Source organism: Hyperolius riggenbachi, unplaced genomic scaffold (genome assembly GCF_040937935.1).
Source record: "Hyperolius riggenbachi isolate aHypRig1 unplaced genomic scaffold, aHypRig1.pri scaffold_170, whole genome shotgun sequence".
NCBI classification, from domain to species: Eukaryota; Metazoa; Chordata; class Amphibia; order Anura; family Hyperoliidae; genus Hyperolius; species Hyperolius riggenbachi.
The window spans coordinates 256,776-282,059 of record NW_027152381.1 but is presented as its reverse complement, the minus strand read 5'-3'; the positions used below and the strand labels follow the sequence as shown (position 1 = coordinate 282,059).

At 46.1% G+C, this 25,284-nt stretch overlaps 1 protein-coding gene across 2 annotated transcripts in view; it reads right to left on the bottom strand.

The window, feature by feature from the left end:
- The window catches only part of LOC137543701 (serine protease inhibitor Kazal-type 4-like), a 28,678-nt gene extending 6,700 nt beyond the window's left edge, over nucleotides 1-21,978 (bottom strand). The window contains exons 1-5 of one of the 2 annotated variants that reach the window (XM_068264824.1): nucleotides 21,908-21,978; nucleotides 21,691-21,719; nucleotides 18,282-18,403; nucleotides 14,591-14,636; nucleotides 8,658-8,773 (exon numbers count right to left, since the gene is read on the bottom strand). In XM_068264824.1, coding sequence (XP_068120925.1) covers nucleotides 8,658-8,773; nucleotides 14,591-14,636; nucleotides 18,282-18,403; nucleotides 21,691-21,719; nucleotides 21,908-21,962 — 368 coding nt within the window. In that variant the 5' untranslated portion in view covers nucleotides 21,963-21,978. Of the gene's footprint in view, nucleotides 1-8,657; nucleotides 8,774-11,467; nucleotides 11,532-14,590; nucleotides 14,637-18,281; nucleotides 18,404-21,690; nucleotides 21,720-21,907 lie in introns of those variants that run through there. The other variant, XR_011025571.1, reaches the window with a different exon arrangement.
- Between the last annotated feature and the right edge of the window lie 3,306 nt (nucleotides 21,979-25,284).

The following is a 25,284-nucleotide window of genomic DNA, read 5'->3' as shown; positions in this document are numbered from 1 at the left end:
GTCAATCATGGCCGCTGCACGGGCCCGACATGCTGACCCCTGCTGTCCCACTTCCTCCAGGCCTGATGCTTCCGTGTACAGCGGCGTCCATGCGTGCATTCCACGAAGTCTCATCTGTCAGAGTGCTGCCTCGCTCATCTTGAAATGCCTATTTTGAGTAACTGGCAGTCTTGGTCAGACACGCTGACCCATATGCTGTCCCACGCACCAGCGGGTTCGATCGCTGTTCCTCCCGGCTTCTGCCTCCATATGTTCCTATCAAACGCCGCCAGCCAATAAGGAGGGGGCCAATGGTCTTGAGGGCGGGAGCAGGCTCTGCCATTCTGGCCAATCACTGCACTTGCTGATCTCAGCAAGTGCAGTGATTGGCCAGAATGGCAGAGCCTGCTCCCGCCCTCAAGACCATTGGCCCCCTCCTGATTGGCTGGCGGCGTCTGATAGGAACATATGGAGGCAGAAGCCGGGAGGAACAGCGATCAAACCCGCTGGTGCGTGGGACAGCACATGGGTCAGCGTGTCTGACCAAGACTGCCAGTTACTCAAAATGGGCATTTCAAGACGAGCGAGGCAGCACTCTGACAGATGAGACTTCATGGAACGCACGCATGGACGCCGCTGTACACGGAAGCATCAGGCAAGGAGGAAGTGGGACAGCAGGGGTCAACATGTTGGGCTGCTGGAGCTGCCATGATTGACAGCACCCCCACATGATTGGCTGGCATCTAAAGAAAGAATATGGAAGTGGAGGCCACGTGGAGACTACCTTTAAAGCGAGTGACATGCTGGTGCATTGGTGCGGTGAGTGAGGACTAGTGTTGGGCGAACAGTGTTCGCCACTGTTCGGGTTCTGCAGAACATCACCCTGTTCGGGTGATGTTCGAGTTCGGCCGAACACCTGACGGTGCTCGGCCAAACCGTTCGGCCATATGGCCGAACTAAGAGCGCATGGCCGAACGTTCCCCGAACGTTCGGCTAGCGCTGTGATTGGCCGAACGGGTCACGTGGTTCGGACCCGAACGCGCTCTGATTGGCCGAACTGTCACGTGGTTCGGGTAAATAAATACCCGAACCACGTCATATCTCCGCCATTTGTCTGTGGGTTTAGCTTTGGGTAGGCAGGCAGGGTAGTTCGCGCTCCAGCCACGCTAGCCAGGGTCCCCCCCAGTCATTGTGTGTCGCTGCTGGGAATAGTAGTACACCGCTCGCTCAGCATTCTGTTTACTGCCACTCTGTGTACCTCGCTCAGCCACACTATATAGCATTCTGTTTACTGCCACTCTGTGTCTGCTGGGAATAGTAGTACACCGCTTGCACAGCCACACTATATAGCATTCTGTTTACTGCCACTCTGTGTACCTCGCTCAGCCACACTATATAGCATTCTGTTTACTGCCACTCTGTGTCTGCTGGGAATAGTGGTACACCGCTCGCTCAGCCACACTATATAGCATTCTGTTCACTGTTCTGTGTCTGCTTGGAATAGTGGTACACCGCTCGTTCAGCCACACTATATAGCATTCTGTGTACTGTTCTGTGTCTGCTGGGAACAGTAGTACACCGCTCGTTCAGCCACACTATATAGCATTCTGTGTACTGTTCTGTGTCTGCTGGGAACAGTAGTACACCGCTCGCTCAGCCACACTATATAGCATTCTGTTCACTGTTCTGTGTCTGCTGGGAATAGTGGTACACCGCTCGCTCAGCCACACTATATAGCATTCTGTTCACTGTTCTGTGTCTGCTGGGAATAGTGGTACACCGCTCGCTCAGCCACACTATATAGCATTCTGTTTACTGTTCTGTGTCTGCTGGGAATAGTGGTACACCGCTCGCTCATCCACACTATATAGCATTCTGTTCACTGTTCTGTGTCTGCTGGGAATAGTGGTACACCGCTCGCTCAGCCACACTATATAGCATTCTGTTCACTGTTCTGTGTCTGCTGGGAATAGTGGTACACCGCTCGCTCAGCCACACTATATAGCATTCTGTTTACTGCCACTCTGTGTACCTCGCTCAGCCACACTATATAGCATTCTGTTTACTGCCACTCTGTGTCTGCTGGGAATAGTGGTACACCGCTCGCTCAGCCACACTATATAGCATTCTGTTCACTGTTCTGTGTCTGCTTGGAATAGTGGTACACCGCTCGCTCAGCCACACTATATAGCATTCTGTTTACTGTTCTGTGTCTGCTGGGAATAGTGGTACACCGCTCGCTCAGCCACACTATATAGCATTCTGTTCACTGTTCTGTGTCTGCTGGGAATAGTGGTACACCGCTCGCTCAGCCACACTATATAGCATTCTGTTTACTGTTCTGTGTCTGCTGGGAACAGTAGTACACCGCTCGCTCAGCCAGAGTATATAGCATTGTGTTTACTGCCACTCTGTGTACACCGCTCAGCCAGACTATATACCATTGTTTACTGACACTCTGTGTACACCACTCAGCCACACTATATACCATTGTTTACTGACACTCTGTGTACACCGCTCAGCCAGACTATATACCATTGTTTACTGCCACTCTGATTCTGCTGGGAACAGTAGTACACCGCTCGCTCAGCCAGACTATATACCATTGTTTACTGACACTCTGTGTACACCGCTCAGCCAGACTATATACCATTGTTTACTGACACTCTGTGTACACCACTCAGCCACACTATATACCATTGTTTACTGACACTCTGTGTACACCGCTCAGCCAGACTATATACCATTGTTTACTGCCACTCTGATTCTGCTGGGAACAGTAGTACACCGCTCGCTCAGCCAGACTATATACCATTGTTTACTGACACTATATAGCAGACTATATAGCATTGTGTGTACACCGCTCAGCCAGACTATATACCATTGTTTACTGACACTCTGTGTACACCGCTCAGCCAGACTATATACCATTGTTTACTGCCACTCTGATTCTGCTGGGAACAGTAGTACACCGCTCGCTCAGCCAGACTATATAGCATTGTGTTTACTGCCACTCTGTGTACACCGCTCAGCCACACTATATAGCATTGCGTACTCTGCCAGTCAGTGTGTATATTGCTGGGATCAGTAATACTCCACTCACCGTCAACCACTATATGAGCTCAACATGAGTTCCCCAGAGACCTCCGCTGTGAGCAGCACTCCCAACAACAGCAACAGCCAACGCCCCACGCAAGCTATAACATCCACCCCAGCAGCCAGTGGTCAGCAGCAGCCCTCCCCGGAGGAGAACGTTGTGTCCATCAGTCCGTCGCCAGAGCGATTAATGAGGGCTGCCATTGAGGAGATGATGGGGCCTGATGTGGAGGAGGAGGTCTGGCTCAGGCCAGCATCCCAAGTTAATGTTGAGGACGATGAGGGGTCTGTGTCTGGGGATGTTGGGGTGGCAGAGGTGGTGGGTGGGTCAGACTCAGGAGAAGAGTTGTATGATGAGGATGATGATCGGGACCATCTGTATGTGCCTCAGAGTCCGACCCCGGAAAACATGTTGTATCGTGTGTTTAGGTACTAAAATCTGCGTTCCCTCCCAGTAGTGTTGGGCGAACAGTGTTTGCCACTGTTCGGGTTCTGCAGAACATCACCCTGTTCGGGGTGACTATATAGCAGACTATATAGCATTGTGTTTAATGCCACTCTGTGTACACGGCTCAGCCACACTATATAGCATTGTGTTTACTTCCACTCTGTGTCTGCTGGGAACAGTAGTACACCGCTCACCCGCCACTGTATAGCATTGTGCTCTGTGTCACTGCTGACAATAGTGGTACACCGCTCACCCACCACTGTATAGCATTTCTGTACTGCCACTGTACTGCTGCCAGTCAGCGTGTACTTTAAGGATAAGTGAAATGAGGAAGAAATCCGGTGAAAGAGGGAGGGGCAAGGGAAGAGGTGTTTCCCCTGACGGTTCACGTACAGGCCACAGGGGAGCACCCAAGAAAACCCACTCAATACTGCCCATGTTGTCCAGGACAACAACCCTCACAGATCCAAAAGAACAGGACCAGATAATTACTTGGATGACCTCTCAAGCGTCCAGCAGTGGGTTAAGCAGCACCAGCACATCACGCACGAGGTCCGAGTCCTCAGCCAGTTAAAGTCTGGGCTTTCTTTGAAGACTGCACTGAGGATGTTACCATGGCGATTTGCAAGGTGTGCAAGACCCGCCTGAGCAGGGGGAAAAGTATTAACAACCTCTCCACCACCAGCATGAGCCGCCACATTCTATCCAAACATCCCACTCTGTGGGCAAACGCGGCAGGACAGGGTACCACCAGCAACACTGCCTCCCTTGGGTTCACCAGACTCACCACCAGACCCGCCTCAGCAGCAGCAGTAGCCCAGCCATTGCGTGGTTCACAACATTCACAAACATCAGACGATGCTGACACTGTCACTTTCCGGACTAGTGCTCTTGAGGTCTCCCAGTGTTCATCAAACACAACAACCAACAGCCCTTCGGTGTGCAGCGCTACGGTTGAGTTGTCTGTTTCTGAGATGTTTGAGCACAAGAGGAAATTGCCAGCAAATGACCCCCGGGCCGTGGCAGTAACAGCCAGCCAGCATAGCCAAGCTTCTGGCCTGCGAAATGCTGCCATATCGAGTGGTGGAGACAAACAGCTTCAAGGGCATGATGTCAGTGGCCATCCCACGTTACGTGGTTCCCAGCCGCTACCACTTTGCGCGCTCTGCAGTGCCTGAGTTGCATGAGCACGTGGTCAGCTAAATAACCCGAAGCTTGAAGAATGCCGTTGCCTGCAAGGTTCACCTCACCACTGACACCTGGACGAGTGCGTTCGGCCAGGGTCGATACATCTCCCTTACCGCGCACTGGGTGAACCTTGTGGAGCCTGGCAGCGATTCCTCACCTGCTACGGCGCGGGTGTTGCCCACGCCGCAAACAGCTGGATAACAACAGCAGCACCTACCTCTCTGACTCCTTCTCCTCCAACGCATCTCAAAGCTGTACCTCATCCGGAAATGCTAACCCAGCACCAGCAGCAGTAGGATCGTGGAAGCAGTGCAGCACAGCTGTTGGCATGCGTCAGCAAGCGTTGCTGAAGCTGATCTGCCTTGGGGATAAGCAGCACACAGGGGAGGAAATTTGGAGGGGAATAAAGGAACAGACGGATTTGTGGCTGGCACCGCTGGACCTGAAACCGGGCATGAAGCTAGACACCTGGCACGAACTGGCAATGTACGCAATAGAGGTGCTGGCTTGCCCGGCAGCCAGCGTTATGTCGGAACGCTGTTTCAGTGCTGCCGGAGGCATCATCACAGATCGGCGTATCCGCCTCTCCACAGAAAATGCAGACCGTCTGACTCAAATTAAAATGAATCAATCCTGGATTGGAAACGACTACGCAACACTCCTGGACCCCAACCAAGTAACATGACCGATGAACATCTGGGATGGTTTAGCGTTTCCGGTCCCTGTTTATTGAACCTCTCATCTGTATTACATTTATGACTGCATGGCGGCAAAAAGCATTGCTGCTATATCCGCACGCTTTTTGTCCTCATGCAAGGCCTGGGTTGTTGTGTCTCACAAAGCGTGGCCTTCTCCTCCTGCGCCTCCTCCTGTTCCATCACGTGTGCTGCTGCTGCTGCTGGGTTACCGTTGCCGCGTGGTCCCTGTTTATTGAACCTCTTATCTTTATTACATTTATGACTACATGGCGGTACAAAGCATGCTATCCGCACGCTTTTTGTCCTCATGCAAGGCCTGGGTTGTTGTGTCTCACAAAGCGTGGCCTTCTCCTCCTGCGCCTCCTCCTGTTCCATCACGTGTGCTGCTGCTGCTGCTGCTGCTGGGTTAGCGTTGCCGCGTGGTCCCTGTTTATTGAACCTCTTATCTTTATTACATTTATGACTACATGGCGGTACAAAGCATGCTATCCGCACGCTTTTTGTCCTCATGCAAGGCCTGGGTTGTTGTGTCTCACAAAGCGTGGCCTTCTCCTCCTGCGCCTCCTCCTGTTCCATCACGTGTGCTGCTGCTGCTGCTGCTGCTGCTGGGTTACCGTTGCCGCGTGGTCCCTGTTTATTGAACCTCTTATCTTTATTACATTTATGACTACATGGCGGTACAAAGCATGCTATCCGCACGCTTTTTGTCCTCATGCAAGGCCTGGGTTGTTGTGTCTCACAAAGCGTGGCCTTCTCCTCCTGCGCCTCCTCCTGTTCCATCACGTGTGCTGCTGCTGCTGCTGGGTTACCGTTGCCGCGTGGTCACTGTTTATTGAACCTCTTATCTTTATTACATTTATGACTACATGGCGGTACAAAGCATGCTATCCGCACGCTTTTTGTCCTCATGCAAGGCCTGGGTTGTTGTGTCTCACAAAGCGTGGCCTTCTCCTCCTGCGCCTCCTCCTGTTCCATCACGTGTGCTGCTGCTGCTGCTGCTGCTGGGTTAGCGTTGCCGCGTGGTCCCTGTTTATTGAACCTCTTATCTTTATTACATTTATGACTACATGGCGGTACAAAGCATGCTATCCGCACGCTTTTTGTCCTCATGCAAGGCCTGGGTTGTTGTGTCTCACAAAGCGTGGCCTTCTCCTCCTGCGCCTCCTCCTGTTCCATCACGTGTGCTGCTGCTGGGTTAGCGTTGCCGCGTGGTCCCTGTTTATTGAACCACTTATCTTTATTACATTTATGACTGCATGGTGGTACAAAGCATGCTATCCGCACGCTTCTTGTCCTCATGCAAGGCCTGGGTTGTTGTGTCTCAAAGCGTGGCCTTCTCCTCCTGCGCCACCCTCCTCCTGTTCCATCACGTGTGCTGCTGCTGGGTTAGCATTACCGGTCCCTTTTCCTGGAACCTCTTATATGTATTACATTTATGACTGCATGCCGACAAAAAGCATGTTACCTGTGCAAAGAAAACAGACATTTCCCGCATTTAAAAGACAGTTTTCCCTTTGAAACTTTAAAATCGATTTTCTCAAAAACTATAAGCTCTTTTTGCTAAATTTTTTTTTCCTCTTGTACCCACTCCCAAGGTGCACATACCCTGTAAATTTGGGGTATGTAGCATATAAGGAGGCTTTACAAAGCACAAAAGTTCGGGTCCCCATTGACTTCCATTATGTTCGGAGTTCGGGTCGAACACCCGAACATCGCGGCCATGTTCGGCCTGTTCGGCCCGAACCCGAACATCTAGATGTTCGCCCAACACTAGTGAGGACCTGACTGGCCGGCAGGCATCTAAAGGGGACCATGGGAGGTGTAGCATAAGGCCACAGGACAGAAAAAGGGGGGCACAGGATGAACGCAGGAAGGACATGGGAGGCACAGGACAGACATAGGAAGGACCGAGGAGGACAAGGAGGGACACAAAAGGCACAAGGGGGACCCAAAAGGTACAAGGGAACCATAATAATTTGTGGGGATTGGTGCAAAAGTTCCATAAGACGATCCGACGATCCTGTGCCATGGACACAACAGTATATATATATATATTATTTATTTTTTTTCCCCTGATTTTTGTCCACAAAACCTAGGTGCATCTTATGGTCCGGAGCATCTTATGGTCTGAAAAATACGGTAAATAGTTGCCTTAGGGACTCAGCTTTTTTAATCTATATTTTATGAGGGAAAATTACTTTTACTTTACCTCATAGGGGCTTGTAATTATGGACCGGACAAAGAAAAAAACTGAAAAATAACACCTATATTTCAAAATAATATATTGTCGCCATACATTGTGATAGGGACATATTTTAAATGGTTTAATAATCAGGACAACTGGGCAAATAAAATGTGTCTGTTTAATCCACAGTAAAATGTTTATTTTTAAAACTATAATGGCCAAAAACTGAGAAATAATAAAATTTTTTTATTATTTTCTTATTTTTCCCATTAACCGCATCTAGAATAAAATAATTCTTAGCAAAATGTACGACCCACAAAAAGCCTAATTGGTAGTGAAAAAAACGAGGTACCGATCATTTTCTTGTAATAAGTAGTAATAAAGTTATTCGGGAATAAAAGGAAGGAGCACTGACAGGTAAAAAATTGCTCTGGTCCGTTAGGGTAAAAACCCTTGGGGCAAACTGGTTAAACCACGTAGTCTTATGCTGGGAATACACGGTTCGTTTTTGCCTTCGTTTAAACCTTCGTTTCGATTGTGCCTTTTGTCCTTTTCGATCCCGAAATAATCGGTCATACGGTTAATATCACCACCCACGGTTTCGGTTTTTTTTTCGATTCTGATGGTTTCGTTTTTCCAATGATCGAAGGCTGCAAAGAAACGAAACGAAAATCCCTTTTTACAGGGACAGACTAGCATAAACGAATATATAATCGATCTGAACAGCCATCAAGCCTACCAATGGCTCGATTAGATGGATAAAGAGAGATAATATCAAACATGTTCGATCACTAGTCGTTCGTTTTTGGGGTCTATTAATCGAAAGTATAATGAGATTATGACTATTTTCACATACGTTTTCAACACTCGATTCGTTTACCGAACGAATCGAAGGTTTAAACGAAGGCAATAACGAACCGTGTATTCCCAGCATAAGATGACAATATTACATACAATATAATAACCATAATATACAGTTTCACATGTCAAAACTAAAGCCACCACAGAAACTTAGTAACGCAAAAGATGCACGTTTTCATCACTGTGTCAGTTTTATACTCACATTGCCCATTTTGAGCAAAACATACAAGCATTTGAATAACTGAAATTATCAGATCCGCAAACTGGAGCCAAATTCATTGGGCACCCTTGGTCAGGTGTAGCCCCTTCACATTCATCCTAAAATACGGAAATAAAAGATAAAAATCGAAAATGCATAATCTAAAAAATGTGTTATAAAACCAATAATAAATAGTTTTATTGTTAATCAAATTAATTAAATTATTAACCCACCCACATCTTAAAACCATTTTGCCTGTATCCTTGCAGAATTTCTTTCTTTTTCTTTACAGACTGGCTGACTTTTTAAAGAGGAGCTGTCAGCTATACTATCTCAGAAAAAAAAACTACATATATAAGTAGAGAAATATCTGCCCTACTTACACAATATGGCCTAGTGCACACCAGAGCGGTTCTGCTGCGGTTTGCGATCCGCTTGCGGGTGCGGATCCGCTGGGGTAATGTATTTCAATGGGCTGGTGCACACCAGAGCGGGAGGCGTTTTGCAGAAACGCATACTCCCGGGCTGCTGCAGATTTTGGATTGCGGATGCGTTTCTGCCTCAATGTTAAGTATAGGAAAAACGCAAACCGCTCTGAAAAACGGCACTTCAGCGTTTTTTGTTACAGTAACTGTTCAGTAACAGCTTTACTGTAACAATACATGAAATCTACTACACCAAAAACGCTTCACAAAACCGCAAAATGCTAGCTGAAACGCTACAGAAAAAGAAGAAAAAGCGTTTCAAAATCTGCTAGCATTTTGCGGATCTGCTAGCAGTTGTTGGTGTGCACCAGGCCAATATGTATTGTACTGTCCACGTTTTGAGTTTAGTGATTTTTCTACAGTAAAAAAAATAGAAAATCCTTCTTAGCATTTCCCATTTTAACTGTGGCTATTTTGAAGCCAATCCTTATGTCATTTCCTCCCTTACACTCCTTTGCCTGATTGTGTGTGCACAGCCCGTCCTTCACTATAGAAAGTGCATTGTCTAAGCACGAAAAATATTGGCCAATCAGAGAGGAACAGAGGTGTGGGAGGGGAAAACAGGAGGGAAAGAGGCTTCAACCAATCAGGCTGCATTAGTTAAGTCTGAGGGAAAAGTAGAGATGCAGTAAAGGACAACCCAGCATGCCCTGCAACTTCCTTTGTGCGTACCAAATTTTGTGTGTACCAAATAAGAGTCCGATAATTAGGGATTAAGATCATTTATGAACAAGAAAAGTAATAGTGATTTTACTTTTTGGATTGCCTGGTTGGTATCCTTATTACTTGCTTACCAAATAAAAATAAAAAAAATATTTTATGTCCCAACAATTATGCTAGGTACACACGATGCGTTTTTTTCGGTCGATTTTCCACTCGATTTTCTTATCTTTTCTTATCAATTTCCATTCACTTCTATGAGAAATCGACCAGAAAATTGATCGGAAATAATATCGGACATGATGGAAATTATCTATGGAACCATCTGTCTAACACAAAATTGTATGGTGTGTACCTAGCATTACACTTTAACACCTCTGTTTGTTGCTGCTCTCTGGCTGAGAGACAAGTTAATTATTATATATGTTTACCTGTATTGACAAATGCTGCCAGAGTTCAATAGAGCTGAACTTTAAGGAAGTCATTTTTACATTTCAAAGGGGGTACAACTGTGTGACATACAGAATCATTTATACAGTAAGTCTCTATGTGATTCAAAACTTCTTATTGTATGGTCCTGATACAGTTTCGTCTAATGCCTGAAGAAGAAACCATGTACAGTTAGTCATTAGCCTCTCAGGCGTTATGATTATTTCCAGATTTAGGGTCTAAAAGACATGCATTTTTTTCACAAGCTTTTAGATTCTAAAAACAAGAGAAAAAAAAACATACCACAGAGAGATCTGCAGCATCTCCTGCATATAACTCACTCAGGCATGGGATTTCCGCTCTGAGCTGTGGATTTCCGTCCGAGCCGGACTCGGAATTACCGCTAAGGAGGTTAAAGGTAATACTGGAATTAACGTTTGTTGATTTGATGTCTGCATTTCTAACCCACTCTAATGGCCCATACTCACGGGCTGCAAAAGTGGCCTGTCGCCAGCACACGTGAGCGTGTGCGCGACAGGCCGGCGACAGCTCGTCGCCAGGTCCCTCCGCATACACACGGCGGAGGGACCTGGCAACTAATGCGGCGGAAGCTGTTGCTGTTGTTCCTCCCCCCGCCGGAAGTAGATGGTATTCCCTGGGTGTTACTGTCTCTAGTCCGCATACTCACGCGGACTAGCGACAGTTGCGGCGGAGATGCGGCGGCAACTGTCGCCGGGCGATTGACCGCACCAATCGCCTGGCGACAGCAGCGATGAGCAACGGTTCGGGGTGCGCGCCCGTGCAACGGCTCATACTCACGGGCGACCTGTCGCCACAACACGCGCGCGTTAGCGCGTTGCGGCGACATTTGTAGCCCGTGAGTATGGGCCATAACACACAAAACAAGCACACACGCATACACAGTATTAAGGCAGCCTTAGCCTTACTTTCTCACCTCACTTCAGGGCTTCTGCATTTCTCTGCATGTCCCCTTATGTAATACGCACATGCAGATCATGCAGGAAGCCTCCTCCACACCTCTCCCCATTTAAAAATAACATGTTGCTTGGCCATGAGCTGAGCAACGTGTCTTTGCAGTACAGTCATCTGAAAAAGTTCAAGATGACAGAAATAATAATTAATGTGCACATGGATTAAAGAGGAATGAAACATGAAATTAAAATCTATTGTACCTATTACTACAGTATTAGTGTACCCTAGTTACATTTATACAGTTACCTGTGTCCCTGCAGTGCATGCATATAGGAAGGTGCTGAGTGAAAGGAAGGAAGCTCTCCTTTGGTTACACATTTACTCCTCCCAAACTCCTCCCTCAAAGTGATGCGTTGCTGTAGTGACTTGATACTGTGGCAAACGGCTAACGCATTATTCGGAAATGGACCTGAACTGCAAGGCTTACACTGTCCGGATCACACTGACATCACAGTGCCTGACAGGATGTTTGGGCCAGTTACAAAATGAAGCATTAGCCATTGCCACAGCAATGTGTCACTATGAGGAAAAAGGCAGGAAGGGTAAGGGTGTAACTAAAGTACACTGCAGGGACATACAGTAGGTTCTGCATGCTTCAGACCATAAAAGTGCTCATTAATGGTACAATTTTTTCAACTAAACCTTAGGTTACATTGACAGTGGGGCATTGCAGTGCAGCTTTTCAGACGCATTGTAATGCAGAACATCACACAGCAATGTAACCACTGTGTGGCGTTCATAGTGCATGCAGTGCGTTTTCACCAAAACAGGTGTGTTAACCGTTACAGTGAAGCATACTATTCATTGTAAACTTTACCACATGCAAAGCAATCAGTGGCTAACGTGAAGCAACAACTTTTACTATTCTGTTGGGTTTTTCTATTACAGAGAACACAACGCCCACTGTAAACCTAGCCTTATATTATACAAATGTGCATGCGTTTTCTGCTCTGCAACAAAATGCATGTGATTCTAATAAGTGTGCTTCCTGCTATTGGGTCATGCAAGCAGAGAATTTCACCAAGCCCTGTGGAGACAGTGTGTCACGAGGTCCTAGTGACGGAGACCGTTGTGCTGAGTGTAGCGACCCTTGCAGCTCGACACCCGGTATTCCTGGAGTTGTGACAGGAGGACCAAGGGATACAAGAGGCAGGAGTGATCGCTGGAACCGGAGATCAGGTAAGCAGGCTGGAACCACGGCACTCCTCACTGGCTGAGTCTGGTAGTGCAAGGACTCAGAGACCAGTGTAGTAAACAGCAAGGCAGATCCCAGGATAAGCAGAAGTCGGCACCAGAGCGGGTAGTCATACAAGCAGGGTTCGGCAACAGAGCGGGTAGTCAGGCAGGCAGAGGTCATCAACAAAGCGGGAAGTCGTACAGGCCGGGTTCAGTAACAGAGTTGGTAATCAGGCAAGCCGAGGTCAGGATCCAGGAATCAGGCAACAGGCAGACACTAAGTCACGACACGGGAACACAACACTAGCTGCAATACTACAGCACTGAGCTGTTGCATTCTCCAGACTTAAATAGGCGTTTTGGCGCGCAACACACAACGCACAGCGCGCGCATGCGCAAAGACACGCGCGCGATGCACGCAACGCGCAGCGTGCGCATGCGCAAACGCGATCGCGCACGCGCGCATGCGCAATCACACACGCGCGCACGCACACGCGCAGACGCATTGTCAGAACAAACATGCATAACAACCATCCCTGTGCACGCGCGAAACACAACGCCTACGTCAACGCCTTCCGGCGCCAACGCTTGCGCCGCGCAACGCAACGCACACTGGAGAGCACCGACAGGCCACCCCGCCGAGACCCTCCAGGATGACTGCCAGCATCCGTACGTGCCGACCGCCTCGCCTGGACAGGTAACTGACCATGACACAGTGTAATATGGATTGCTTTTCCCTGAAGCTCTTACCATCTCGGTTTGTTAAGTATCCTGTAAGCCTGCACCCCCTCCCCTAATCAGACACTTCAGGATTCCTGAGAGGGGAGTAGGGAGTCTAGGGACAGTCAAAAACTTTTCAACCTGTGTCCCTTATCTAGCTGTGCACATGGAGTCATTAGAACAATAATGAGAGGGAGGACATATTTTTTTTTCCCCTGCAGGCATGTCTCTGCTCTGCATCATGCTGTGTACATTTGCTAGCTTGGCCCTTGGTTGCCCTCTAATTGCTCTGTAATTGCCTCTGCATGAAACACGTGGTTCACATTGCCTTATAAAAGAACCAACCCTGCCCGTTACAGCACCATGCTGGCCACACCCCCAAGCAGAAAGAGGTTATTGACATGCAGGCAGCACCGGAGGGGAGTGAAGTGCAGCATGAGGCCACATTCACTCCATAAGACACACCAAGTTTTTTTCCCCCTTTTTTTTCTTTGAAGGAAAAAAAGTGTGTTTTGTGGTGCGAAAAATACTTTAAATATATAAATGTATCTATTTATTAAAAAAGGAGGGGGGAGTAACTATGGTACAGTAATACTCTCGTACCTAGCAACAGGTACAATCATTTTTAATTCCCTGTTCCATCTTGTTTTAAGACATCAGTCGGATTGTTTTCTGTGCCCACACCGAACAAATTTCCCTTCCCATCCTGCCTCTGTGACAGCTTCTACTGAGACTCACAAAGTGAGGTGAATAAAGAATCTTCCTGTAGCTGGAGCACAAGCTGGAAACAATCAGGGAATCTAATCAGGGCATCTATTCTGGTGACGTGTCTTAGATCACCTTGTCCGTGCATAGGGACATTTCCTGTAGCTTCCTATCAAGTATCTGAGACAGGAAACAAGGAGACATGTCACTGCTGGTAGCTTAGATAGCAAAATAAATCTGCCTGAGGTTATTCCTCTTCCCAATTCTATCCTAAATTATCTCTAATGGCTAGAATTTCACTTTAAGCTTTCCATAAAGGTGGCCATACATCTAGCGATGGTCGATCATTTGACGAGATCGACCAAACGCTTCAATAATATTATCTAATCTGGAGAAAATCGAGTGTGTATGCACAATTGAAAACATTTCAGTATGCACAACTGACAATAATTGACCGTTATTTGGGTAAATTGCATTGATTTATAGCTCAAGCGGGATGGAAGCTATTGGTCAATTGTACAGGAATAGGCTACTGTTCCCATGACTTTGATCGACAAAGAACAGTTGGATTCAGAGCATGGAGGTACAACATTGTTAAGATCAGTTAGTGAAAGTGAATTTGATAGGATATCACTTGTAGTTTGTGGGCCACTGGTCAATTGACTTTCGATCAACCTCAATGTAGTTGATCGCCTAATAAAGTTAATTGCTTGATGCAAAATCGCTAGTTGCATGGCTACCTTAAGATAATCAAATAAAAAGTTTTACCTTAGCGCACTGCCAATCGGTTTTGACTTTAAGGTCTTGTTTTTTCCTGGTAAAACACAAAAAAGAGAGCTGATGATCTGGTAAAAGACACTTAAAGTGGAACTGTAGATACATTTTAAACACGCTGTTTCACTTACCTGGGGCTTCTGCAAGCCCCCAGCAGCCGTCCTGTCCCACGCCAGTACTCCACGAGCCTCCGTTCTCCTGCCTCCAGCTACTTTAGGTTTCGCCGCTGGGCCACTGCGCCTGCACGACCCAGGCCACGAGTATCCTTTCTTTTTCGTTCCAGTCTGCAATAGCGCTAATGCAGTGGGGAATGCGAGGAAAAGATACACGTGGCAGGGCTGCGCTGGCCTTAACTTACAAGTCGAGGAACTGAACGAAGCGGGGGTGGGAGAATGGAGGCTCGTGGAGGACCAGCGTGGGACAGGACGGCTGCTAGGGGCTTGCAGAAGCCCCAGGTAAGTGAAACACTGTGTTTAAAATGTATATACAGTTCTGCTTTAAGTGTTACTTGTTAACTTAAAGTATTATAGTTGTATAATGTAACTTTTATGAATACAAAATAAAATAATACATTTTGAAATTATATTAAAGGAGTACTGTAGGGGGGAAGGGGGTAAAAGAGTTGAACTAATACCCGGGGCTTCTAATGGTCCCCAGCAGATGTCCTGTGCCCGCGCAGCCACTCACCGATGCTCCGTTCCCCGCCTCCAGTTAACTTCTGGAATTTTCAACTTTAAAGTCAGAAAACCACTGCCTCTGCACGGCCACGTCCTCACTCCCACTGACATCACCAGGAGTGTATTGCGCAGGCTCAGTATGGTCTGCTCTTGCGCAGTACGCTCCTGGTGACATCAGCTGGAGCAAGGACACTGCCATGCAGGTGCAGTGGTTTTCCGACTTTAAAGAGAAACTCCAACCTAGAATTGAACTTTATCCCAATCAGTAGCTGATACCCCCTTTTACATGGGAAATATAATGCTTTTCACAAACAGACCATCAGGGGGCGCTGTATGACTGATTTTGTGCTGAAACTCCTCCCACAAGAAGCTCTGAGTACCGCGGTACTTTTGGCAGTTTGTTACAATGTAACAAGGTTTACAGACAGGAATTAGCTGTTTACAGCTGTCTCTAACAGCCATAACAGCTAGGAGCAGCTACATAACCTGCCCACAGTAAAAATGTCACTATGTAATAAATGTCAGAATGTAAATCGGGGAGAGGAAAGATTTTACAATGAGCAAACACTGACTAAATCATTTATACATAATTATGGTAAAAAATAAAGCACTTTTTTACTACATTATTTTCACTGGAGTTCCTCTTTAAAGGGACACTTAAGTCAAACAAAAAAATGAGTTTTATTCACCCAGGGCTTCCAATAGCCCCCTGCAGCTGTCCGGTGCCCTCGCCGCCTCCCTCCAATCCTCCTGGCCCCGCCGGCAGCCACTTCCTGTTTTGGTAACAGGAGCTGACAGGCTGGGGACGTGAGTGATTCTTTGCGTTCCCAGACACATTAGCACCCTCTATGCTGCTATATGGTATATGATATATGCTATAGCAGCATAGATGGCGCTATTGTGGCCAGGAACGCGAAGAATCCCTCGCGTCCCCAGCCTGTCAGCTCCTGTCACCGAAACAGGAAGTGGCTGCTGGCGGGGCAAGGAGGATCGGAGGGAGACAGCGAGGGCACCGGACAGCTGCAGGGGGCTATTGGAAGCCCCAGGTGAGTAAAACTCATTTTCTTTGTTTGACTTAAGTGTCCCTTTAAAGTCAGAAATTCCAGAAGTGAACCGGAGGCGGGGATCTGAGCATCGGTGAGTGGCCGCGCGGGCACGGAACGTCTGCAGGGGACCATTAGAAGCCCTGGGTAAGTTAAACTCTTTTTCTTCCTACCCCCTACAGTAATCCTTTAAAGGAAATCTGTAAGGAAATAAAAACCCTCTGGGGGATACTTACCACAGGAGGGGGAAGCCTCTGGATCCTAATGAGACTTCCCCCTGTCCTACCTCCCGGTGATCCAGCGCTGGAAGCCCCCGCAGAGGTCAATATACCGCGATCCATCACAGGCACAAAAGCAGCTCTCTGCTAAGGCTCTGGCGGAAATAGCCGAGCCCGTCTGGGCTCTGCTATACTGCACAGACGACTCAAGCCTGTGCAGCAGAGCAGACCCGTTCAGGCTGAGCTTTTTCCACCAGAGCCCATTGGATAGCCGCCACTGTGCCAGATCACGGTAGGTAAATATTGCCGCGCCTGCACAGTGCTTTTTGGGAGGAATTTCCAGGGGAAGCCAGCACTGGACCCCTGTGGCTACAGAGGATAGGAGAAGCCTCATTAGGATCCAAAGGCTTCCCCCTCCCGAGGTAAGTATCCCTCAGAGGGTTTTTTTCCCCATAGAGATTTCCTTTAAAACTGCCTTTCCATGTCTTGCCCATGCTCATCTGCTAACACGCAAATAAAGCTGTGCCCCTGTTCCAGAGTTCTCAAATAGAGCTACGGCAGGTGCTAAAGGGATGTGCCTGAATAAAGCATGTGTTAGAATCAATATTTAACTCTCAAAACTACATATAACAGAAACCTGTAACACAGAGAGCTATACATTCGCTTTTCATTAAAAACAAATGATATCACTTTCTAAAATCAATTTGGATGTTGTGTTTATTCACATCAACACAGCTTTTTTTTAATTTATTTATTATTTTTTTTTTGGTAGGTGGTTGCAATTATTTTTTGTTTTCTGCTTCATGGCCAAATAACACAGGGAGAGAAATTTGACTTTATTGCCATTAAAAGAGTCAATTGTTGTCATAGCAGAAATTAAACATTAATATTGTATGGCATGTCTAGACGATTATAGTTCACATAATAGCTTTCACTCAAACAGCAATAAAAAAGTTGTCAAAGGAAAGCATATTATTTTCCAAAAACACTGCAGTGTCTTTCCATTAACAGCCAGTTTACCTCAACACACTTACCACTTCAGAACTGGTCAGTACCCTAACCCATATAAGCACATCCTTCATGCATCGAAACCTGAATCAGTCACAAACTGGGGATCTCTACCTTTAAAAACGTAAGCCTATATGGACGAGTATCCTCAACCAGAGAGGCGCCGCTAAAGGCAAACTGGATAAGCATTCTCGTCCAATGTTTAAGCAGCAGTGCACACGTACATGCACGTGTGACTGCCGCTTGGACTAGGCGGTATTTCCATGTCAGTGATTGGGGAAGGGAAACAAGGCTTCCCTGAACCATTCGCAGTGCTTGTAATGAATGGACATTACCCTGATCAGGGGCCATGTCCTTTCATAATAAAGAACATGAATGAAAGTAAATAAATAGAAAAGAAACACTTCTTGGTAAACCAGGGAGTGTTTCTAGCATCATCTACTGGAGAAAACTTCTAAAAAAAAAGACTTATTTTTCACCTAAGTAGTGCAAAAGGACTGTAGTATTGTATACCTATGAAGCATTGCCGCTGTACTTATTGGTGTTTTTTCTTGTTCAATTAAGAAGTGCTCCACAGGATATTACTCCATTTGTCGTTTTTATTCACCTAGCGCAGAGTCTTGGAATTTTTATAGTAGAAAATAAATTTATAGCACATGTAATACATTGTAAAATGCATTTTACATTTTACAATATTTTGTGCCATATATATATATATCCTATAGCCTACTGTACTTACAGTTTGGCATTGCAAAGTTCACATTCATTAGAATAAGTAGTGTCATCTGTCCCGCATACTGGTTCAGAGATTCTGATACAGGGATAACCTCCACTTTCAAGTTGTTTAGTTGGACACTCAGGCTGTGAAAAGAACAAAATAGCTGCCATTATGTATTATGACTTCTCTTACTTGTCTAATGTTAACTTGGTCTAGTTATGGTAATGCAAATACTAATCATACAGCGCTACGGTTTGCCAATACTATCAAAGACACCACCTATAGTATACCAAGCTCTATACAAGTACCCACTAGAGGTTAATCTGAACACTCCACAGTAGTACATACACAATGACTATGCGTGAACCAACAATATCTACCATATATACAGGTGAAACTCGGAAAAAATAGAATATCATGCAAAAGTCCATTTGTTTCAGTATTTCAACTTTAAAGAGAATCTGTATTGTTAAAATCGCACAAAAGTAAACATACCAGTGTGTTAGGGGACATCTCCTATTACCCTCTGTCACAATTTCACCGCTCCCCGCCACATTAAAAGTAGTCAAAAACAGTTTTTAAAAGTTTGTTTATAAACAAACAAAATGGCCACCAAAACAGGAAGTAGGTTGATGTACAGCATGTCCACACATAGAAAATACATCCATACACAAGCAGGCTGTATACAGCCTTACTTCTGAATCTCAAGAGATCACTTGTGTGTGTTTACCTTCTGTCCCCAGCTTCTCTCATGCACTGAACATTACAGGCTTCCTGCAGACAGTTCTGCCTATATGTCGTTAATTCCTCAGTATGTGACAGACCAGCTCCTTTCACAGCCTCCAGAGGAGGATTTTTATCCAGCTCTCTTCTATCACTGATAAGATAGCAGAGAAGCTGCTGGCTTATGTAAATAAAACACACACTGGGGTGTGCATAGAGGAACAGTTCAACACTGAAGAACTTGGCAGCCTTCCAGACACAGGCGGACAAGATACATTGATTTATTACAGAGATGGTTATAGTAGAAAGAGCTGCAGTAAGCCACAACACATTAGAATAGGTTTAGGAACGTGTAGGATGGTAGAAAAAACATTGTAATTTTTGTTACAGAGTCACTTTAAAGGTGAAATATATACATGAAATAGGATCCCTATGTAGGTGGTTTGGATTAATTAGCTGATTAGAGTCTGACACTTTGAGCCTAGAATATTGAACATTTCACAATATTCTAATGGTCTAAGATTTGGAGTTTGGGGTTCTCATAAGCTGTTAGCTATAATCATCAAAATTATAAAAAATAAAGGCTTACAATACCTTGCTTTGCATGTAATGAGTCTATTCATATATTAGTTTCACCTTTTAAGTTGAATTACTGAAATAAATGGACTTTTGCACGATAATGTATTTTTTCCAGTTTCACCTGTATTCAACAAGAGGCACTTCTGTTGCTGAGATGAGTTTCTCTTTTGAATCATATATTGTGGTAAAGCCAACGCTCTTCCTGTCAATAAACCTCTACCAGTAAACACCCAGAGGGAATAGCACTCACAATATGATATGAATGGTCACTCATCTGTTCCACTATCTGGTCACTATGGGGTTATTGCATTTCTCCCGGCAGATCCAGCAATAGGTTGTCTTCACCATTTTTCTCTCAATGACAATAATACTCCCATTGTGCAATATGAACCAATCAAATGAAGCTAAAGTAAGAGTGGACTTATCCATCCATTTAGAAAATACAATTGAAGCTTTCAGAGCAGATACACTGTACTTTGGGAACTTGTAATTTGTAAACTTACAACAACACTTGCGCACAAAAGCAAATATAATAACTGTATGCGTAATAAAAAGTAGGAAAACACATTTTTACTGAATGTATTTTCAGAGTTTAATCCCACTTTAAGGATTTATTTGCAGCTCCATTTCAACCAGGAGCTAGCTTTTCACAATCAAAGGTGGAAGAAGAGTTGGCTAGGTTACCTGTCTGCAAACTAACTAGTCAACAAGAGGAAGATTTGGGCGCCCCATGCTCAGAAGAGAAAGTATTGGGAGCTATAAAAGCCATAACATCTAACCAGGTCCAGATGGCTTGTCTGCCCTCTACTATAAGAAGTTGTTCCCCACCCTTGTCCCAGACATTACCCGGCTGTTAAGTCATATTCTCTAACACAGTGGGCCATATGCAATTCACTTTTTCTCTTGAGTTTTCTCCTAGGAGATAATTTTTCATCTTTGATTTAAAATAGCTCCTGAGTTTTATATATATATATATATATATATATATATTTATATTATATATATAGCTCTTAAAAATGTAACATAGATAAGGTGAAAAAAGGTGAACAAGCTTTGTGAATCATCCCTGAAGTGTAAAAACATAAGGCGGGCGGTAAAGCTTTGTCTGTGCAGTATCATTGGCGTACGTTAAAAAGGGGCGCTGGGAAAAAAGGGCGCCGGGTTTTTAACGATAAGCATGGATAACGTTTAAAAAAATATTGTACTGTTTTTCGTTTAAAATTAATGGTTTTTAAAGTTATAAATCATTAAATAATGTGCATTAAATCGGCAATTGTAAAAACGTTAATCTTTCGTTTAAATAGTGAACCGTATAATAACGTTTAAAAAAAAAATTTACTAAGTAACCCTCCCTGTACCTACCCCTAACCCCTAGACCCCCCTGTTGATGCCTAAACCTAAGACCCCCCCTGTTGGTGCCTAAGTAACCCTCCCTGTACCTACCCCTAACCCCTAGACCCCCCTGTTAGTGCCTAAACCTAAGACCCCCCTGTTGGTGCCTAAACCTAAGACCCCCCTGTTGGTGCCTAAACCTAAGACCCCCCTGTTGGTGCCTAAACCTAAGACCCCCTGTTGGTGCCTAAACCTAAGACCCCCCTGTTGGTGCCTAAACCTAAGACCCCCCTTTTGGTGCCTAAACCTAAGACCCCCTGTTGGTGCCTAAACCTAAGACCCCCCTGTTGGTGCCTAAACTTAAGACCCCCCTGTTGGTTTTTTCGTTTAAAAATAATGTTATAAAAAAAATGTACTGTTTTTCGTTTAAAAATAATGTTTGAAAAAAAATATTGTACTGTTTTTCGTTTAAAAATAAAATTTAAAAATGTATAAATCATTAAATAATGTGTAATCATGAGAAACAGTAATAAAACATTAAGTCTCCGGGCGCCGCTTTTAAAACGTTAATTTTCTCCGGCGCCCTTTTTTCCTATCGGGCGCCCATTAAACGATATTTATTATAGGAGTGAATGGCGGCGCCCGATTTGTCCACTAGCCTCAGGCGCCCGAATTTACTGTTTCCGTATCATTGCTTGCCTACCCCTTGCTAACGGAAAATTATCTGACACTATAGAGAAATACCCTGAGAGAGATCATACAATTTTCATGTCACTGGTTGTGGGATTGCACTTACCTCCCTTTCTGCAGCAACATAATTCACATCTGAATGCAAATAGAAAAAAATAGCTATCAGCTTAACAATGCTAATACTTTCTATAATGCCAGACAGTATGCTACAAATTAAACATAGCTCTTCTGCATCATAAATTATCAGAATTTGCAGAATAAAATATTTGGCTATATAAACTTCTTGCTAAATAAGTAGATGAGTACGTGTAGCTAAAACAGACCTGAGAGGCTGAACAGTGCAACAAGCACAACCGTAAGCAATCCAGTAATCTGCATAATGTAAGGATTGTTCTGCGTCGGTCTGCTTCACAAATCTGGCACTGGGATCCTTTATACAGTCTTCACAGAGGCAGACCTTCCATGCACACGTCCTTATTCTGAGATAAGTGTTTAAATTACATCATGCCATGTGATAATGTTACACCATAATTAAGTTTTAAATATGTGTTTACAGTTTGTGCTGTTATTGATATGATAATTTAAAGTGGACCTGAACTCTTGCACAGGACAGAAGGAAAACAGAGAAATGTACCCTGTATGTATTTAAAGAGTTTAGCCTGTTTAATTCCTCCTCATTTATGTCTAATAACAAGTTTTAATTTGATCTCTCCCCTGTGTCACATGATTGCCACGGCAAAGATTTCAGATGGCAGATTTCAGGTGGCAGAACTCATTTGAAAGCACAGGCCATTAAAGGGATACTGTAGAGGGTCGGGGGAAAATGAGTTGAAGTTACCCGGGGCTTCTAATGGTCCCCCGCAGACATCCTGTGCCCACGCAGCCGCTCACCGATGTTCCGGTCCCGCCTCCGATTCACTTCTGGAATTTCAGACTTTAAAGTCTGAAAACCACTGCGCCTGCGTTGCCGTGTCCTCACTCCCACTGATGTCACTAGGAGCGTACTGCGCAGGCCCAGTATGGTCTGCGACTGCGCAGTACGCTCCTGGTGACATCAGCGGGAGCGAGAACACGGCAACGCAGGCGCAGTGATTTTCAGACTTTAAAGTCTGAAATTCCAAAAGTGAACCAGAGGCGGGGCCAGAGCATCGGTGAGTGGCTGCGTGGGCACAGGATGTCTGTGGGGGACCATTAGAAGCTCCAGGTAAGTTCAACTCATTTTCCCCCGACCCCCCCTACAGTATCCCTTTAACAATATATCTGCTTCCATGAATCAGGAAGGAGAAATAGTGTAGATTTATTTTAGGATTTGTATCAGCCGTAATAAAGAAATGCTTTTTTGTTTAAAGGACATATCCGAGGGAATTAAAAAACATTTACAAAGATTTACTTACCCCTTGAAGCTGTCCTGTGCCCCTCGCTGCAGCTCCGCTCCCAGTCAGTGGCCTGGAGGTCCTGTCCCGGCTCTTCCGGTGCAGAAGCTGATGGGCATCTACTGCTCCTGTGCGCTGATGTCATCTGGAGTGTGCTGCACAGGCGCAGAACTACTGCACCTGCGCCGCACACTCCAGACCATGTCAGCGTGACCCCGAGTGGCTCTCACGCAGGCGCAGTAGATGCCGGCATGCCGAGGTAGGCAACTGCACTGGAGAGGAACCTGGGCCACCGGCTAGATGCTGAGCTGTGGTGAGGGCACAGGACAGCTGCCAGGGGCTGGTGGAAGCCCCGGGTAAGTCGATTTTTGTTTTTTTAATCACCTCGGACCTTCCCGTTAAAGGTTATTATGCTGTTGTGTATCTCTTGGAGCAGAGAGGATTTACTGAGTTCAGGTCCGCTTTAATAACGATGGCAAATTTAAAGGGATCCTCAGGCTGACATGTTTATTTCCTTTTAAAGGGTACCTGAGATGGCATGGCAGCATATGGTGTATTTATGCTTACCTGGGGCTTCCTCCAGCCCCATGAAGTCAAGCAGCATTTAGACAAGACAATCCACAGCGTGCCGAAGACGTTGGAATCACTGTACATAGAACACACACAAGATTCTTGGCAGTCGTTCTTTAGCGGATACCTCTGACGAGTTTAGTTTGTGTACAGCACTAGCGAATGTTTGCAGGGAACAAAGCCCATCCCTTTAAAATAAAGCATTCTCAGAGAATCTATGTTGAGTAGGGCCAGATTTACCATAAGGCACCGTAGCAGAGGCGGCCTTTGGGGGGGGCCACTGGGGCGGTCGCCCCAGGCCCCGCATCTGAAGGAGGCCCCGCGGTCAGACAGTATAGGGAATACCTTCCGTGCATTTGTTTAATTTACGGCAACCCTGCTATGAGCTCAGGAGAGCCCAACGCTGCCTCCATACACGCCCCCCTCTGCTCCCGGCCAATAGAGGCAGTCAACACTGCTCTCTGCTTCAGCCTCCTCCTCTAAACCCGCCCCCTCCTCATTGCAGCAGCCAACAGCCTCCAGAGTAGGGTTTACTATGTTCGTGAGGCCCCGCCTCTAACCCCGCCCCCCGCTCGTTCTGCCAGGCATAAGGGCGACAGAGAGACTGTTCCCCTGCGTGGCTGTGCCCCCCTGAATCCCCCAGGCACAGAGAGACTCCAGCAGGAGCTGCAGGCAGTGAGTGGACACAGGCAGGAAGGCATGCACCAGAGTGTGTATGTGTGTGAGAGAGACAAGCACAGTCTGCCAGCTCTGAGGACACAGGCAGCAGCTGCAGCATTACCAGGGCTCCATGGTGGACACAGACAAGGTGACAACACATGGGTCAGAGTGTCATACACACTGTTTGTGTGTCTGATGCAGCAGCTGCAGCAGTAGGAATAAATGATGAGCATGGCACAATCACACTGATGCTGCTGCATTGCTTCTGAGTGCTGTTTTTTTTTAATGATTTTAAAATAAAGTTAGTCGTTTTCTGAGTGGTTTTCCCTTATATACATGTGTGGTGTTGGAAAAGAGGGGATTTCTGGGGCTAAATATGACTTATAGCATGATATTGATAAGCTGCCTGCTTATCAATATCATGCTATGGCCCCAGAAATCCCCTCTTCCCCACTGAGACCACTCATGTATATAGGAAACAGCACTGAGAAAATCTGCTAGTTTCAGTTTCAAGCCAGCTGGTTGGAATGTGGAAAATTTACAGTACTTGCCTAACAAGACGGAAGCCTTCTATAGAGGCTTCCCATGGCGTCCTCTGGTCCCCTGTCGCTGTGGACACCCAAAGATTTCCGACCTAAAGATTTCCGACAAGGGCTTGTCGGAAATCTGAGCAGACCCCGCTCCTCTTCACACAGCTGTACTGTGCCTGTGGAACTCACAATCTAATCCCTTCACAGTCAAATGTCCTACCATATTGTTATTATTCATTATATTAGTCATTGGACTAATAGCTTCTTTAAAGGAATGATCCGCGGTAAAAAAAAACCAAAACGTTCCACTTACCTGGGGCTTCCTCCAGCCCAGGGCAGCTGTCCTGTGCCCCCGCCGCAGCTCCTGCATCTCCCGGTCCTCTTCGCCGGCGGAGCCGACCTCGCCAGGTCGGGTTCCGGGTCGGCCTCTACTGCGCTCCACCACGGGGGTTACGTGGTCCGGCCGACGTCATCTGGACGCTACTGCTCCTGCGCAGTAGCCTCCAGATGACGTCGGTCGGACCACGTGATCCCCGTGGTGGAGCAGAGAAGCCGACCCGGAACCCG